This window comes from Rhipicephalus sanguineus, chromosome 1 (genome assembly GCF_013339695.2).
Source record: "Rhipicephalus sanguineus isolate Rsan-2018 chromosome 1, BIME_Rsan_1.4, whole genome shotgun sequence".
Taxonomy (NCBI): Eukaryota; Metazoa; Arthropoda; class Arachnida; order Ixodida; family Ixodidae; genus Rhipicephalus; species Rhipicephalus sanguineus.
Window position 1 is genome coordinate 337,997,676 of NC_051176.1, and position 19,505 is coordinate 338,017,180.

The following is a 19,505-nucleotide window of genomic DNA, read 5'->3' on the forward strand; positions in this document are numbered from 1 at the left end:
GTGATTTTGAAATTGTAAAAGAGTAATTTACCGATAACAAAAAAATCGTTTTTCTCGTGCCCCACATGCGTTGTGCCGGCATATATGTTTGACATTTTATCTCGAAAAAACGTTTTTTTTATGTGGGGCAAGCTATTTATAGAAGTTTTATGAGAGACAAGTAATGAACTTCTTTTGCTTCTTCCACATGAGGCTACTTGATTTATCTTAAATGGGCGAGCTAAAAGTAAATAGACCAGGTGTTTATATAGCTAACATCACGCTATTCTGTGCTTTATTTGCATTCGTTATTATTGTATATCCCAAGTGTTATTCTGTTAGCGCAGTAATAGATGTAGTATAATAAATTTATACCTAAACTTATCATTGCAACAGCGATCACAAAGGTCCAAAGCGAGAAAGCTTCTTGAAAGTTCCAGCCCTCCACTATAACGAAAGCACTGCCCGGAGTCTCGTTACGTAGAATCCCCATAGAAAACATTTATTTTCCGTGGCTCCGTCAGGGCTCCCAGTGGTCATGTGAAGCGAGATGGACATGCACAGCCTGCTTTGTTTGCCCACATTTTTAACCTTTGAGCTTTCGACTTATTCCGCTATGTCAGGGGTCTCAAGCTTCCTTTAGATAATGGGCCGCAGTCACAAAATTTACTCCCGCATGGGCCAGGACAGAGACCAAGGTAAGAGCAGGGAAGTGGGCGGAAGGGGGAGTGGGGGACGGGGGGAATGGATTGTACTGAATGTCAGCTAACGTTGCCATTTCAAAAAAGACTTTTCCCATATTTCATATATGAGTCATTTCTGAAGGGTATTTGGCGGTACGAGTGCAACAACATATCGATACCTATCTCCAAAATGACTAAAATCTGGATGTCGATTCTGAAATGTAGTTTTGTTTCACGGTTATGTATCAACACATGGTGGCCGCAAGGGGTGCCTTACGAAAAAATGCTTTAGCCCTGTCATACCTTTGTGGCTTAAGAACGTATTTAAAAAGAACATTAAAGAAAATGGGACGAAGACGTGCGGGCCGCGGATCACTAGCGAGAGGTCGGCGGGCCGCGTATTTGAGACCCCTGCGCTATATAGTGTGAGAGCTACATGCTATTGCCGTAACACCGTTAGAATGTGCAGGAATAGCACAGGTCCATTAAACAAGGCGTGGGGAAAAATTGTATTCGCTTGACAGAATATCTGGGTTTAAAAAAGACAATTACGAATTCCTCGCAGAGTGATGTCCTCTTACCTCTAACCATGGGCATCCAATGAGTAAGCGTCGAGAAGCTTACAGCGCCTTTATTGCCAAACTGGAACGAACCGCCAAAATACTTCGAAATCGCTTCGTCCACTTCCTGCCAGTCCTGCCCGCGTAGTCCAATGTCCACCTTCTACCAGTACCACATCGCTAGGAAGGTATACACTATTATAATATAGAAAAAAGGACCACGGTGCAAACCACGCATAATATACACTGCTGAAAACTGCAAGGAGAAACCCACAAAGAGAAGTTCTATAGGTGACATTGAAGAGTGACATGACGTTCGAGAATGAGAGAAATGAAGCGATGAGTTGGACAGCTATGTTCATTCTGTAGAGGTCCGAGGACAGGTCCGAAATTTGCTCCAGTGGTGAAAATTAAGAACAACGACTGCCAACGCCTTTACAATTTGCACGGCAGATGTGCGCCTACGTGGATAGCGCAAGCAGTGCGAGAAACTTTAGCGCGGCAGGATATGTGATGCAACAGCGAATGATGTGCTTAAAGGAGTACTGGCACGAAATTTAAATATTTTCGGCTTGTTGCTCTAAATACAAACACGGGTGTCAAGAACCATAAAAACGGTGTCGTAGTGCTTGGGAATGCATTGCACATATTTTTAACACGGCTACCTTGAAAAAAGCACTTTTGGTATCGGTATCGAGGGGGCGTCTTCGCAGTGCCGTGTCAACACGTCTCACGTCACGGGAAGACTGCAACTCTCGAAATACTAGCAGGAGCTCTGTCATTTGGTGTCAGTCGCACGTGGTTCACGTAAACAACAATGAGTGAATTGTCATCCAGTGATTTCTGCGAGTTAGGCTGCGTGCAGGACCCAGACTTCGTAAACTCAGTGAACTTTCTTGACTCGTCGTAATAATGTCAATTGCTGCGGGGCTGGCTTGCAGATGCTGGGTGACGAAAGCTTTAAAATCAAAGTAAAATATTTTATATACGTTGTCTGACTCCGGTGTTTGGAGAACGCTGATAGTGCATATCGCGGAAACGAATAATGTCCCTTTTGGGGTGCCTCAAAATCGTGTCAACACTCCTTTAAAGCCGGAATCTCTTGATAATTAGAATTTTTGTATAATAACATGTGAATAAATAAACTACAAACTATGCCACAAAAACCTTATACACTGTATATACTAGCAGTGGTGTGATATATGAAAAGAATGCTATGACAAATAAACAACATGTGAATAAATAAGCTACAAACTACGCCACAAAAACCTTGTAGACTGTATATACTAGCAGTGGTGAGATATATGAATGAATGCTATGAAAAATACTTTTTCTTCTTCCTTTCGGCTGCTTATACGTATTTCTAAAAGTACACGTGGTGAACGCGGTTCGCTAATTTTTTTATCTAGGATGGTGCAATTGCAACAACGTAATAAATTTAGATTTCTTCCTCCATTTCTCATTAATAAAGTTTTTCCAATCCCATCCAATCCTCCATTTCTCTTGCTGTGGCAAAGTGCTACTATGCTCAAGACAGGTGCTACATATCCAGAAGAGGGCACGGTTGCCTTTGCCGTTAGAGTATGCATTAAATTTCAATAGACAGCGCAATAAACACAAAGTGAAGAGAGCGTTGTGTTATATGTCTCCTCTGTTTTTAATGCGCGCTTTGTCGAAACCTAACTCATGCTGCAAATCACTTTCGTGGCTGCAATATCTGCTAAAACGCTCTTAATGATCCCCATTCCATTTACAGGAAAAATAGGCACAGCATACCACTGCCGAACGAACATTCATTGCACCGAATATGCCCGCTCAACTGTTTCCACCATGAGCCCCATTTTACAAGAAATTACCGTAGGTTAAAGTATAACTGTTAGCGAAACATGTGCCAAGAAAGTGTAGATATTTGCCACTTAAAACACCTTGCTGTAAATTCCATGTTTGGGCAGCACCACCTAGATTATTGGCTCGGGCCTCTGTCGGGCCGGGCCGGGCCAGGTAGGCGAAATTTTTTCTCGGGTTCGGGCCGGGCCAGGGTCTCGCTTTGAGTCAACGGGCCGTCTTCGGGCGGGTAAACTTAAACAAATTCCGGGCCCGGGCCGGGCCGGGCCGGGGCTGAGAATCACGGCCCGTGCAGTGCTCTACTCGGTAGCCCCATGACGGCCAGTGCAGAACACCTCCATCAACTGGGAGTACACAATTCATAAGAAGAGAACATCGAGGCGCAGGAATCGGCCCAGCTAGCTCGGATGTCCTGCTCTGCGATGCGGCGGTTAGGTTGGGGCTAACCGTCCCCACGTGGGAGCTGCCCGTGGTGTCGCCCTAAAGGGAAGCGCTTCCCAGGGGAGAGTATATTTTCACCTCAACAGCTCGGGGTCACGTGACCCAAGTTGCAACGTCACATATGACGTCATTGGTCAAAGCGATCGGCTTCAACTGGCTATGTCTTATTGTGATTACATCTTGTCAAGAGACTCTGAGGTCCCGTAAAAAAAAACGAACGGAAGGCGCGTTTTGTTGCCATCATGGGTCGCGTGCACGAATTCAAGTTATCTTACATTCTTCTGGTCGTCATCCACGCTGCGTAGTTCATTGGCGGCTTGATTATTGTAGATATTGATAGTTCGTCATCGCTAAGCGATGAAGCAATCGTACGATCGCATCTCCTGGGCTTTGAGAGTGGCGAACACAACTGTCGTGGGTACGTGAAGACAGATCAAGAACTGAAACACCTAGAAAGAGCCCCGGGCCAAATTTACTTACGGTCCAAATTTACTTACGGTATTCTGATTCTTCCTTTAGGTTGCTACATTTTTCTGCGGTACTACGTTTTATTTTACACCTCTTCATACCGCGTCGCAACTCCACCAAAGAGTAATATCTGTTCGGGTTTAAAGCCCCAAGAGCAGATAAGATTATGAGGGACGCCGTAGTGGAGGGCTGCGGTAATTTCGACCACCTGGGGTTCTTTAACGTTCACCTAAATCTCAGCACATGCGTCTCAAACATATTTGCCTCCATCGAAAATGCTACCGCCGCGGATTCCGTCCCGCGACCTTCGGATCACCAGCCGAGCGCCATAACCACTAGATCAGCTAGGCAGGGACCAGAGCGAGTGCTCGTCTCACTGGCAAGTCGGGTGTGTTGCCGTGCGGGTATGTAACGTAGTACAGTACAGGTCACTTGTACGCACAATTGTATACAACACCGAAAAGGCGCGCTCCGGAATGCACTGACGACGTTTTCTGATCACAACTGGTTTGAAAGAGCCCAAATTCTCGCATGCAAAGCCGTAAGGTTAAATGCTTAAATGTGGGCTGTCAACTAGTTATCGGTAAACATGGCGCCAGAGAGTGCTGGAGCGTGCCATTCCGGTGTTCTAGACAAGTTTCTTGACGTCACTAATAGTTCTCAGTTCACGATCACTTCACAGTGCACGATCAGCTCTCAATAATATTGTGTCTAATAAAGAAAAACGAGCCCTTATAGCTTCCACTTGAGCTCTGTAGGTTGCAGATGAAATTTAACAGTCGACTTCTCAATGGTTACTTCTTCAGAAAATGAGAAGCGGCTATCTCTGTAACGCCGCGAGGCTCAACCGAATGGCCATCGGGACGACTTCGGGCTATACACCTGTAACTTCAGTGGATTCCTTCGATGTAAATCATATGGCGCTAACAGCGGTAGCAGCAAATTCGGGTAAACATACCTGTTCCGTGCGGCACGCTATCGCGTGCCCTGGCGTTAATAGCGCCACACAACTAGGGAGCCTACATGACCGGCCGTTCAGGTAGGCTCCCTACACGCAACCTGTGACACAACACACTTTGCACTCCCCTCGACAGCTTTTCGCTGCTCTCATACCTACGCAACTAAACATGCCAAGTCCATGAGCGGCACAGTGGAGTGACTTCGATTACGCGGGCTTCCTACGCCGGGCTCTTTAATCCGCCAGGGCACGCAGCCTGGAAGCGTGGATGACGATCACAAGATAACTTGAACTCGTGCAAGCGAACCATGATGACAACAAAACGCGCCTTCCTTTTTTTATCACGTGACCACAGATTCGCTTGACAAGACGTATAGTCACAATAAATGACATAGCCAGTTGAAGCCGGTCGCATTAACTAATGACGTCATATGTGACGTCACAACTTGGGGTCAACTTGGGGTGCAAATACACTCTCCCGCTTCCCAGGATTGTTTTAATACAGTTCTTCGTATCCTTATCAGCATCTGTTACTTAGTCACTTCAATGTCACTTTAGCTTCTGCCAAGTATATCCGCTTCAACGTAGAGTTCGTGTGCGAAAACGACAGGAGCCTGACTAGCGTACGATTTTTATAAAACATACGTATTGTCAAAAGAACAACCCTCCCTTTATATTCTTGCATGTGAAGGAGGGAAGGATTGTATCACTTACCATAAGGCGTACCAAATCCACCCAATATTATACAAGATGGCTCCGCGTACAAAACTGGTCGATTTCCCGGGATTTCCTGCTCACCTGGAATGATTGAAATTCATATCATACACCAATGATTCTCAGCCACGGATCTTTTGCGGACCGCTTGTGGGACGGTGGAAATGATGAGGGACCCTTTGCAGTCAGAGAAAGGGGAGGAGGGGTAGGGGCCACGAATTAACGCAGCATGCAACGTAAAATAGGTGTCTTTTATTTTTCCCTGGCAATGAATGGTCAAACTAAAGTGCCGCGCCAACTCGATATCAAGAGCTTGTCAATAAGTTCTTCGGTCTGCAGCCATATTCAACCTGTTTTAGCCATGTTTGTTTTTCAAGTATGTATGACTAGAAAAAGTATGCTTGCTTGCATATGTCATAGAAAACTGCAACAAAAGCTTTACAGCCATCTGATCGAAAAGGGGAATCAGAAGTTAGCTCTGTCGCAATGCAAAATTGCTTCGCACGGAAGCATACTAAAAGTCATGAGGGGTCGCTGTCACGGGACATAGCGTGCTTCAAAAAAACGTTTTTTTTTTCGAAAATGGGCTTCGCTCACCCCCTTGTGGTCGGCGAACGCCCATTTGAGAACCACTGTCATATACGTTGCCAGAACCACGATATGAATATGACAAATGATGTAGAGGTGGACTCCGGTTTATTTTGGCCACCTCGGTTTCTTTAACGCGCACCTAAATCTAAGTACTAGGGTGTTCTTCGGTTTTCGCTCCCAATGAAATGAGGCCGCTGTGGCCGGCAATCGAACCCGCACCCTACATGTGAACAAGTGGTTACAAAATGTGCGATGATATACAGGAGGAGGTCTGAGAACCGGAGAATGAATTGGTCCCTCCTCTATACAGCATGCTACCTTCTACATAGAAGGTAACATAGTTTAAGCAGATATAGCAGTTACACTTAAAGAGAAGCTCAGAAATCAATAACTATAAAATAATAAATACGACTAAATATAAAGCACACTTGAAGGCGAATTGAAAACGCAATTATATAAAATGCACGAAATTCAACATACGTAAGCAAGGACAATTTCAACAGAAAAGGTGGCATGTTTCGACAATTTCACAAGTTTATAAAGATAATAAGGAGTATATAGCAACTAATGATCCCGATTGAAATTTCTAGGGCATGTAGTAAATACATATCAGTTACGTACGATTCGACTGAGAGAAGATAAACTTTGTTAATTTAGTAACAAATGAGTAGCGATAATTATTTTAAAATAAAAGATGGATAGCTCCACAACGAAAAAATGAGAAGACCCTTAAGCTTCGCCTTTAAGAGTTGAACGCGATAGCGAAATCAGGCCCCTAGTGCGCACTTCAACCACTAAGTGCATACTTATTAATCTGTATTGTTACACACACACACACACGCACACGCACACAGACACACATACGCGCGTGCGCGCGATCTAAAGCACTTCCCGGTGCAAGAGTCGAGACATATTTCTCACAATGCCTCACAGAAGGCAGCACATTATCTAGCGTTTGCTGTTTGCTTGATCAACGCCTCCTCTAGAAAGCAGGCGTTGGCTTGATATGTTTTCCGCTAGATGGACATAGTTGTCCATTTTTACAGCTGTTTGAAAGTTTGTGTGTGTTTTTAGCGGCGATGGCTGCACCATCCCGGCCTTTTTCGAAGCATGGCGTCGCGCAAAATATGTAGTTTGATGGCCTCGCCAATGCGCCTACAAATTGCCGAATGGCCCCATTTTCGTCGTGACACCTGCCGAACAAAATGCGTTAAGGAGACTCCATCCACTACATGGCATTTATGTAGTTTTTTTTTCCGAAGCAGCTGCAAGTAACATCGTGGCTTTGTGGTAGGACAACTGCTTCCTCCACAATCGGCCCGGGTTCGATCCTCAATGGGACCGAAGATTTCATTTTATTAGCATCTTTCTCGATTTTTCGCTCACGGACGATTGTTCGCTCACAAGCGTCGGTAGCGACGCCGACACCGGAATTTCTGTGACACGAGCTCTCTAACGCGATCGAGTTAAAAAATTAGCACAGCTTGCACTCAGTCGCGTTAAGCTGGGTCATAGCAGAGCTGGTGGGCATCTAGCTGGTCTTGGCTAGGCTAGGCTTGCACCCTCAAACCTCTCTTTCCCACCTCTTGCTGGACTATACTATACATGGCTATGCTTGCTCTCTTTTTTTTCTATTTTTTGTGTCTATTTCTTTTTATCTATTTCTCTAGGTCTATTTCTTTCTCTGTCTTTGTCTTTTTCTCTCTTTCTTCTCTCTCTATCTATTTCTCTCTTTCTCTTTCTTTGTATCGCTTTCTATCTATATCTATAGTCGTTTTCCGCCTCCTTTCTCTCCTCCTCATCCTCACTTCCCTTTCCCACCCTCTTGCTAGGCTATACATACAAGGCTACGCGATGCTCTGGTAGCTTTCCTGGATAGCCGAGTGGTTAAGACGCTCGGTTTCGGATCGTGGGGACGCGGGTTCGAATCTCGTCAAGAAATTTTTTTCGTCAAGAGTTTCTGCCTTTCTCTATCTTTTGTTCACTTTCTTTCTCTGTCTCTTTCTTTCTCTCTTTAATCATTCTGTCACCCATCAGAGTCATGGCATCCCATGGCAGACAAACCTTCGCCCGTGTTCTTGGAGTGAAGCAGAAGAGGAAGACAATGGAGAAAAGGACGAGGAGAGCGCGTGCAGATTCATGATGACGATAATTTTCTATCTACGACACACGGCCAACCTCGAGCATAACAGCTCTGCTGTAAAAAGCACTGACAAAAAGACACATTTCCTCCGAAAGGTCGAAGCAATGAAGGCGATAGCAAGAAATTCTAATGTTGCACGTAGTAAGGCTAGCAGCTCACTCCTTTAAGAAACATGGCCGCTCCTTTGAGTGAAGTGAGCTTCGTGCTGCCTGTGGCTTCAACGGCAACATTGCGATGAGAGCACAGCACGTACAAAGATAGGAGCCGTCTGCTGATCCCATCTAAAGAAGCGGTGGCGTGGGCGGCCACACCCGGTGTGTCAAAATACACAATTCCTGCCGTAAGAACGCAGCTCCCTCCTCCCGTCTCCGGCTTCTACATCTATGCGCCTATCGCGCGACGAAAGACGGCCAGCGCACATCCCATGCTTTAGCAGCCATCGTCGGCAGCCCCCGCACGCTTTCACTCGCATATTGCACAAACGAGGCGGCTGGCGATATCGATTTGGACTTCGTGCGGAACATCACGGCGACAGCGACGCCGACAGCGATTGCAAAAATGCTCCTGGAGTGTCACCTGGAGAGATATAATCGATATTGCAATAAATTTTCGACAGGTGTTAGACTCCGAAAGCAGTAATGAAAGATAGGCCGCACGTATTCGGCTCGTTGCACCCATCGTTGTTCCTGTTCAGCTTCCGCAGTTCGTGATCCTCTTGAGAAGGGTGTCTTTCTGGGCGAGTTGGTACAATAGGATGACTAAACGCAGCACAAAAAACACTGGTGTATCTGGCGTCTACAATAATAGGTTGGGAAGGTGGTGTTTTCACTCAATGGTCCGGGATTTGTATAGGGTCGTGTGTCGCACCTGTGTTGAGCGAAATTTTTTTGAGCTCGGTTGATCGTGCCTTGGATTGTGCTTTAGAAACTTGTGGTTAAAACGTTTAGGTATGTTGATGATTACCTGGTTTTGGTAGATGGCTATAGGTACGTGGATGCGAGGGTGAATGTTTTGAAAGTGTTTAAGGATTTAGGGGGCAGGTTCACGTGTGAAGTGCCGAGTTATGGACGCATACAGTTGTCGGACCTGTGTTTAAGTTTTGTTGCGAGTCATGCACGTTGGGTGTACGCTCCCCGTAGCGCGAAGCCCTTGATATATTACCATTCGGGGATCTCGAAGGTTGTGAAAGATGGCGTAGCGGTGTCTTGCATGAGGGCGTCACTAAGGAAGTCGTGTCCCCATCTTATGGGAGAAAGCTTCGCAAGACAGGTTGAGCGCCTAAGGGATTCAAGGTTTCCTGAGCACCACTTGGCCTTCCTTGGAGAGAGCCTTTTCTAGAAAATGAAGAGGGAAGCAAGTGGTACTGATAGTAACATGGTTCCTTTTGTATGCATTATGTACCTTCACTGGGTATCACATAGTCTAAAGAAGGTGGGGGCAATGTGGTTTTCAGGTGGCAACAAGCTTGACCAGCTTTGTGCGGTGGTAGACAAAAAGTAGCAAAGACAAAGTCGGAAGAACCACGGGTGCGAGATCAAGCATCGGGAAAAGTTAGTTAACTGCGGCAAGAGAGTGGTATTTCACATACCTTTGTCATATGGAAATTGCTATGTCGGGCAGACGGAGCGCTGTTTAAATGATAGATTATTTGACCACAGGGCCTCTTTGCGTGGACCGCCGCGTTCAAATCTTTCGCTGCATTGCAGAGAGTGCGGCTGCGCGCCTAAGCTGACAGAAGCAACTGTGCTCGCAAGAATAAAAGAAAAGACGGAGCGAGAGATTGAAGAGGCGTTTTTTATCAGCAAATTTGGTGAAGGATTTGTCGCGAGGCCATCAGAACTGTTGCATAATATCGAATTAGATTTCCTCATTGCCAATCACTAACTCTCGTCTTTTCCTTTCGGATCACGTGTTTGTTTTTCATGAGTATATAGGCGTGTATGTTCTACAATAAGTCTGAGTACATAGTTAGCGCTGAGTAGTGTGATCCCCTTGTCTCCGTCATCGTGCTCCTACAGACACAGAAGCACAATCAGTGGGACACGTGCTTGTTCTGCAGTGAGATACTTGTAGGACCATCACAGCGCGCCGCAAATGCGTACAAACTCCATCGTTCGTCCCCTCACCGCCGACTTGCGCCGTCGGCAACCGGTGACGCCGCAGCAACTGCGCCTCGTTTGACGTAAATGCGGTGTGCGCGCACTGACATTTATGCGCAACACTTATTGCTCTACAGAGTAAAACCGAGAGGAGGCGTCGCCTCCTCTCGCGTAATTTTTCATTGCGATAACAAATATATGGATACTCACGGCGGGGTTTTTACAGTCACCGACGCCGTCATATTTCGCATAAGGTCCACATTGATAACATCGCCATACGCACCGTATGTTCTACGCGCGAGTAATTGGGAGAGCGCTGGGGAAGAACGCGACCGAAGCACAGATGAAACGAGCCGGCCATTTCCGTCGCACGAAGGTCGCATGCGATAACATCATCCCGCGTCCGAGGCCTGCCGTCGATTGCTCCTCAAGCAGAGACAAAACGCCCCGCCTGTCTTTCCACGGGCGAAGGAACAGGAAGAGGTGCAAGGGAGTTGGTGGGCTGTGTCGTTTGAGCAGCAGCTGCGAACTTTGATCGAAAGGGCGCGGTCGCGAGCGCTTCTGCGCGCGCTATCTCGACAGATATCAGTACAGTGTTAGCCGATATGGGAGTTTTATCAGCTTATCAGCTCCCAAAACACCAATGCCGGAATTATATACTCAATCACAGCGGAATGTACGCGGCATATGCCGTCATTGTGCTCCCGTTGCTAAGTGACGGCGTATATAAACGGCATGACCTTAATATACTTCCCACGGGGCTTCTAGTCACATGGTTATAAACTCCCCATGAATGTTCCACAAACCACATTTTATAGCGACGTGCGTGCGCTTGTGCGGGTGCCCGCGTCTGTTTAGCGCATCCGTGCGACGCTCAAGAGCACCGAGCTGTTGAAACAAACAGCCGATTAGTGTTTTGCGTGAACGTATTAACGCGAGCGCGTTAAAGACCTCGTTTCGCAGAATTTCCTGTGTTGGTTTCGGCTGTGGCGGCGTCTTTGGTTGTGAGAGAAAAAATCAGCGTTGTCTGTGAGAGAAAACTCGAGGTAGATGCAAATAAACATAGGAGACGGATAGCGTCCGTACTTTGGCTTTACTTGCGGTATGGTTTAGGTCTTCACCGAGAGGCGAATGCAGGCTACCGATTGGGAAGGCGATACGAACACGGCCTGTTTACACTGTCGCGTTCTGCTCTTGTTCCCGCCGCCTCCAAGAGAGACGGGCGCGCGGTGTGGTCACACCATCTCTTGGAAGCGTTACAATGATGCGCCGCCTTCAATAGATGATGCGACGTAAGAGGGATGACAGAATGTAAGTATTTACGAATAGAGGTGCCATGCCAACGTGCAGTCCATTATATAGTACCATGTGACTAGATCACTGTAGTAGATTTTCATGAAAGTCCTGTACAAGCCGCAAGAAACCTTTCGTCCGGTAGGTCACGGAATGACATACAACTTCAGCGATTCGCAATGACTTGAACTGCAGTGGCTGAAAGTGTCAGTGCACGTGTGTGCGAATTTGCAGTGCGTGAACTCAACGCGTACGAACGCAGAGAACAGAGGCGCACGGCACTGTTATGGTTTGCCTCAACAGTGTGTGCGTGCTTGTGTGCGTACGTGTGTGTGTGTGTGTGAGGGGGGGGGGGGGGCAGCTGGACGCGAGTGGAACACGCGCGCGTGTACGCACGTATGTGCAGATATCGCTATCGCGTTCAACTCAACTCTTAAAGGCGAAGCTTAAAGTGACTGTCTACCGCTCGGAAAAAATTTTCTGATTGTGGTGAAAATGAGAAGATCGTTCGTCACATCTGCGGCAACGAGCATGCTTTTACCCCATAAAGAAGGAATTATATTTCTAATTTGATGTTGAAAATGGTGAAAGAATGACCGCTAGCGTCACCCAACAGCGATGTGGTCTGTAGATGATTACTCGCGCCCTAAACTTCCTCGCTGACTCTAATCGCTATCGCCAGGTATACGTCACTTCTCACTGCGCGTGTGAGACATTAAATGAAGACAAACTCACATTACGTTGTAAAATGGAAAACTTGTATTCTTATACAAAGCAGAGAAAGGCACGATACATTCAACGTTCGGACACACGTCCGCTCTCTAGTAGGTCTTCTGAGCGTCTGGTAAACACGCAGGCTGCAGGCACGCAGTCCGTCCCCTCCTCCCGACGTAACAGTACACCACCCCCACAAGCACAACACTCGCGGAACGACGCACTGCTCCTCCTCAGTCAACACCGCCGTCAAAGGCGCCCCGCCGAGGCCATGCCGGTGGAGGTGGCGCGGTCTGAGACCCTCGATGTCGGCAGACGAGGAGTTATGGCTCTTTCCTGGAAAGCGTCGACTGTGCACGTCACGCTCAACTAGCACGGATAGAAACAAAATAAAAATACAACAGCGCGTTGTTGAAAATGACGGCTTGGGCCGCGCGCGCAGTCTTTGCGGCGGGAGGGTCCGCGGAGGCCTTCGGAATTCTTAACATCCTCCCCCGCAATGAGCACACGCTCATTCTCGGCCGTCTTTGTCCTTGCTGGCTGTCTAATCGTTCAGCTCAAGCGGGTACAAGGCTTGTACCGGTCGTCGAAGCTCCCTCTTGTTTGGTAGAAGCACTTGGCATGCGCGTGTTCGACCGTCTCTTCCCGGGAAGGTTTTTAGAACCCGGCACAGCTTCCACATCTGCCGAGGGGCTCTGTCCTCCCCGAGCAGAACTATGTCTCCCTCATGGATGCTTCTTCCTGTTCCTGGTTTTGTTACATGCGCAGAACGCAATTGCAGAAGATATTCGAGTCTCCAACGCCGCCAGAATGAATCGACAAGGGCGCTACGCTGCCTCCATCTTCGGCCCTGGGTACCTGCTGTTGATTCCAACCCCGTGGTCTCTCGCAGAGGAGGCAAGCTTGTTAATTTGCGGCCGACCAGGAAATGGGCAGGCGTCAAGGGCATAAGCTCCCCCGCGTCCGAAGAGATGAAGGTCAAAGGACGAGAATTAACCACAGCCTCTGCCTGCGTTAGAACTGAGAGGCTGTCGTAGTCAAGGCAGCTTTTTCCGAGCACTCGGCGAAGGGTGGCCTTGACGGTTCTCACCATTCTTTCCCAAACGCCACCCCACCATGCCGCTCTCTCGACAATGAATTTCCAACTGATATTATGCCCACTGAAGAAAGAACGGACCTCGCATCCCTTTATGGCTTGGAACATTTGGTTCAAGTCCCTTGAAGCTCGTTTAAATGTCAGAGCGTTGTCGGATAGCACAACCTTGCAGATTCCTCTCCTCGATACAAATCTCTTGAACGCCATCAGAAATGACTTTGATGAAAGGTCTCTAACAAGCTCGAGGTGCACGGCTCTTGTCGTCGCGCAAGTGAACAAAGCAATATAAGCTTTGTGTTCGGACCCGCTTTCTTTGTAGAATATTGGCCCCGCAAAGTCGATACCGGTTGTTTCGAAAGGGCCAGCTTGGGTTACTCTGCAGGCAGGAAGCGGGGCGGTAGGCTCTTCTGCGGCACGGCAGCTTTGCTTCTGACAGGGAAGACAACGTCGAATGACCGATTTGATTGTTTGTCTTCCTCGAATGATCCAATAGCGTTCTCGAAGAGAGGATAACGTGTCCGGCACTCCAGCATGCAGTAGGCGTTTGTGCTCCCAGGAAATCAGCAGGCGCGTGAAAGGATGAGACGGTGACAATATCACAGGATGCTTCGCTTCTTCTTCTTCTGTACTGTACTGTAGCCGCCCACCAACTCTCATTATACCATCACTGTCCAAGAACGGATTTAATGCCATCACTGGTGATGTCCGATCGAGAAGCCTAGAATCGCGCAGTGCGCAAACATCGTTTCCGAACGTTTCTGATTGGCAGGTTTTCTGCCAAAGCTTTTCCGCGTCGGCTATTTCCTCAGCAGTGAGCTCTCCCGTCAACTTCGACCGACATCGACTGTTGTGAATGAAACGCCTGACCCACGCTGTTACGCGGAGCACTCTCGTCAAGGAGCTATAATTTTCCAAATTAATCAGTGGCTTCGGGCATGTTACTGCGACAGAGCTAAACACTTGGACCGCTCGCTCTTCTTCCATGCAAAGCCGGCTCGTACCGAGATCGGACTCTGAGACTGCAGTGTCTAGTTCCACTTTCTCTAGCCACTCGGGGCCTGTCCACCAGTCCTTGCGTCCGACCAGCTCAGAAGGCAATATCCCACGGGTCAGCAAATCTGCGGGGTTCTCTTTGCCTGGGCAGTGTTTCCATGCTGTTGGATCTGTCAGTGTTTGAATTTCTTGAACGCGATTGGAAACGAAGGGTTTCCACCTCTGAGCGCAGCTCTTGATCCAACTGAGCGCGACGGTTGAATCAGTCCAACAGTGCACGGAAATGTTCTCAACGTTAAGTTGTTTCGTCAGGTAGCTCGCGAGTCGTGCGCCAATCAACGCTCCCATCAGTTCTAGCCGCGGTAATGAGAGCCGCTTAAGTGGAGCGACTCTTGCCTTTGCCATCAACAGCACTACGGTGACCTCACCCTCCTGACTTCGCGCTTTGATGTAAGCTACTGCACCATATGCCATCGGGCTCGCGTCGGAAAATATGTGCAGCTCCGGTTTCGTCTCGGCACGTTTCAGGTCGCGAGCTAATGTCCTTGGAATGGTTATCTTCCGAAGCTGAGGAAGCTGCCGGCACCATTTGTCCCATCGCTCTTGCACATTTGGGGGAATAATTTCGTCCCATGCTGTACCCCGCACCCAGAGGCTTTGAAACATTATCTTTGCGGTAATCGTAGTGGGCGCAAGGAAACCAAATGGGTCGAAAATGCGTGCTGAGGTCTGTAACAGAAATCGCTTTGTGTCCCGCCTACTTGCCAAAAATGCAATCAGGGCGGACATCTCAAACACGAACTCATCTGTCGCAGGCCTCCATTCCACACCGAGAATCTTTGTGGGGCCCAACTCCGGTATAGCCGTTTGGGCTGTCTCAATCTCAGTAAGCGATGCCATTACGTCTTGATTATTCGATCGCCATTTCCTGAGGTTCATGCCTCCCATCTCGAGTATAGCCTGCGCTTCCTTGCATATCTGCTCTGCCTCTTCTACACTGTCAGCACCAGTCACAAAGTCGTCGACATACAGGTTGTCACTTAGGAGCTTAGCGGTGCGGGGAAAGTTCTCCTCGACACCTTTCAGATGATGACGCAAGGTAGCCGCGAGGAGAAACGGGCTGCACGTAGCGCCGAATGGCACCCTTGTCATCCGGTATTCTTTGATTGGGGGTAGTAATTCGCCTTGCTTTGGTGTACTTTGATACCACAGAAAGCGGAGGGCGTCACGCTCCTTCTCAGCCAGCTCTATTTGGAGGAAAGCCTTTTCTATGTCAGACATTATGGCCACATTGTGCACTCGAAATCGAATCAGGATGTCTGACAAACTTGGATTTAGGTTGGGTCCTGCGTAGAGAACGTCGTTCAATGATAGCTTCCCTGCTGCTTTGGAGGACGCATCAAATACGACCCTCAACTTGGTTGTTTCGCTACCTGGCCGGACAACGCCTCGGTGCGGCATGTAATAAATGGGCCCTTGCGGGGACTCACCCAGTTCTGGGGCTTCCTCAGCGTGTCCGGCATCAAGGTAGTTCCGGACTGCCTGATCATAGCTGCGGATCATTTCGTCGTTTCGCAGTAGTTTCGACGTGAGTGAGTGAAGCCTGTGGGATGCTGTCCCCTTGTTGTCTGTCAGCTGTGATGCGTTCTCTTTCCATGGAAGCCTCACTTCGTAACGACCGTTCTTGTGGACGATGGTGTCCTCAAATGCCCTAAGAACGTCGTCGTTTTCGGTGGTCAGCGGTGCGTCATCGACGATCCCAAGGTGTTCCAGTTCCCAGAATGACCTAAGTTGACGAGAAACGTCATCTGGTTCTGTGTTCACGCTGACTCGCATCACGCCGACGCTCGTTAGGCACGCTGCGGCAGACGATGTGGTGTCTGTGCCCTGCAGTGCCCATCCAAACGCAGTTTCCACGGCCACGAGCTTCTCAGTGAGTTGCTTGACACTTCCTGTCGTGATGTCCCAGTAGTGATCTGCCCCAACAAGCAGCTCAACTCCAACTCCAGGATGGTGGCCATCAGGTACTGTGTCAGCAAGTTCGAGGCCCTGTTCCTGCGCGATGTTGGCAATGCGGTCGTCCGGTGGTGGCAGCAGGTCTCCGCTGATCTCGGGCATCTCCAGCGCTTCGATGCGGACTCTGGTGTTGTCGCGCCAGTTTCTTAGCCAGCATTCCACCCGACGACAACTTCTTTCCTCCAATGGCCTCTGGCTTCCGAAGGCATAAATGGTCAGCCTCTCCTCTCCTATGACGCGGAGCTTTAGACTGCGGGAAACCTCTTCTTGTATGAACGTTCTTTGGCTGCCCCCGTCGAGAAGCATTCGCACCAAAGCACTCTTATTTTGTCCTTCCGCAAACGCTCGTGCCGTCTGTAGAAGTACACGTGCCCTTCCTCGGTTTCGTTCCACCTGTAGCGACGACTGGACTGTAGTACTTGTTGGTGCAGCACCTTCGCCTGAGGGAGGCGGCGTTACTCTTTGGTTGAGCTCGCAGACACCCGTTGCGTGCCGTCCTGAGCACTTCGCGCACTTGAGCCACCTCGATGTTCTGCACACGGAGGCACGGTGATTTCTTTTTGCGCACTTGTAACAGCGCCTCTCCTTTGACACCACCGCCCTTTTCTGGTCTATGGGAATGGGGTTGATACATTCCGCCGCGGTATGTCCTTCTTCATCACAAAAGGCGCAATGCACCTCGCTTCCAGTCACTGTTAGAGCAGACGCCGACGGTGTTTGATGACGATCTCTTGTGAGTGGAGCTTTCTGTTTTACAGCGGCGTCAGGCACCGGTCGCACTGCACGTTGTGCTCTCTCTCTGCTCTCTACCTCCGCCTTCAGGAAATTCAGGAACTCCTGAAGGTCGCCTTCAGGACCGGCTTCCGATGTTGTCTTTCTCCTGTAGTACTCGAGGCAAAGCTCACTCGGGATGCTCTTCCGAAGGATCGTCAACAAAAGCACGCCGTATGTGCTCGAGGCCACACCCAATGCCTCGAGACTGCGGACACCCGTCTGGAGTTCATCGTAAAGAGTCCGCAGTCTCTCGGTGTCGTGTAGATTGTGCACCGGGCGGACCGCAAGCAACCGCGCCATGTGCTCCTCAATGATGACCTCGTCCCTGCCGAACCTTTCGACCAATGTCTTCACAGCAATGTCATAATTTCGATCACTGAGTGGCAGTCCATCGATAGCGGCCGCGGCCTTTCCGGTTAGATAGCTAGTCAGATACTGGAACTTGTCGATGGTGTGAAGAGCTGGATTCTTGTGAATCGTCGACTCGAACTGGTTCCAGAATCTAGTCCACGAGCGTAGATCTCCATTGAACTTGGCGATCTCCAGCTTCGGAAGCCTGGTTGTTAATGACGGCAGCTGGAGAGTCGTCGCTACTGTGCTCTGAACAGCACCAGAATGTACTGCTTGTTCCGAATCGTTCGTTCCTGATGAAGTGCTTGATCTTGTTTCACTCAAGGCTTCGTTTTTTATGGCTCTTTTGAGTTTCGTCTTCATAGTGGTGATTTTCTTATTGTAGTCAATGCATTCGGTCAGCGCGGCATCGAGTTCCTGCAGCTCAATCTTCTTCTCGATGGCGTCGTTTACTGCCTTTAGCTCATTTGCTTGCTCTACAAGGTTTTCCAAATGTTCTTCAAGCTCACCGATCGCTGTTGCTGGCGCTTGCAGCTGCTCGCTGCTCTCTGCGATGATGGCGTCGATGGCTTGTCGAAGGGTGGCTTGCTTCTTCTGCAGTCGTTCCATGGCGCTTTCGAGGTCAGCAGGCGAAGTAATCCCGGGTTTCGGCACCAGAAAATGTAGATGATTACTCGCGCCCTAAACTTCCTCGCTGACTCTAATCGCTATCGCCAGGTATACGTCACTTCTCACTGCGCGTGTGAGACATTAAATGAAGACAAACTCACATTACGTTGTAAAATGGAAAACTTGTATTCTTATACAAAGCAGAGAAAGGCACGATACATTCAACGTTCGGACACACGTCCGCTCTCTAGTAGGTCTTCTGAGCGTCTGGTAAACACGCAGGCTGCAGGCACGCAGTCCGTCCCCTCCTCCCGACGTAACAGTACACCACCCCCACAAGCACAACACTCGCGGAACGACGCACTGCTCCTCCTCAGTCAACACCGCCGTCAAAGGCGCCCCGCCGAGGCCATGCCGGTGGAGGTGGCGCGGTCTGAGACCCTCGATGTCGGCAGACGAGGAGTTATGGCTCTTTCCTGGAAAGCGTCGACTGTGCACGTCACGCTCAACTAGCACGGATAGAAACAAAATAAAAATACAACAGCGCGTTGTTGAAAATGACGGCTTGGGCCGCGCGCGCAGTCTTTGCGGCGGGAGGGTCCGCGGAGGCCTTCGGAATTCTTAACATGGTCAATCTACTGGTAGGACAAGAAATCCTCGCAGGTGGACTCATGTTGCTTAAAAACAAACATGTATAACTTGAAATTGTATTTTACGCACTTGAGGCAGCTTTCGGTTGCGTCAGACTAATTTTTTGTTTGTTTTTTTCTCACGCATCCAAAAAGGCGCCCGGTGGCGCTGCTTGCGGCGCCGTCTTCGATTTCGTTTGCTTCAACTCATGGGCTATGGTATGCGGCCCTCCGCGCTGGTCGTACTGTACCGCTGTATTGTTGTTAGGATGTCTCACATGTGCTGCGCTGTGAAGGCGTGCATTTATTGTCTCTTTTTGATGACTGAACTTGGCTTGCATTGCGCCAGAAGTGCTAAAATAAACGCATAAACTGCGATTAGAGCAAAACAAGTGCTTTGTAATCGTATGATAAGGCTTCATTTAACCGCTAGCGGGCTGAAAACGACTTACATTAATTACAATAGTGTTGAGCGAAAATAAAGTAATCCCACAGAAATCACATGTGCTTTCGGTTTTAATTTTCACCGGCACTACAATCATCATGGCG

The 19,505-nt window shown here is 48.7% G+C and overlaps 1 protein-coding gene across 3 annotated transcripts in view; it reads right to left on the reverse strand.

Annotated features, from left to right (window-relative positions):
* The window catches only part of LOC119379591 (uncharacterized), a 184,632-nt gene that overhangs the window by 23,706 nt on the left and 141,421 nt on the right, over nt 1-19,505 (reverse strand). For all 3 annotated transcript variants that reach the window (XM_049412028.1, XM_037648897.1, XM_049412027.1), the window contains one exon: nt 5,649-5,732. In XM_049412028.1, coding sequence (XP_049267985.1) covers nt 5,649-5,732 — 84 coding nt within the window. The remainder of the gene's footprint in view (nt 1-5,648; nt 5,733-19,505) is intronic.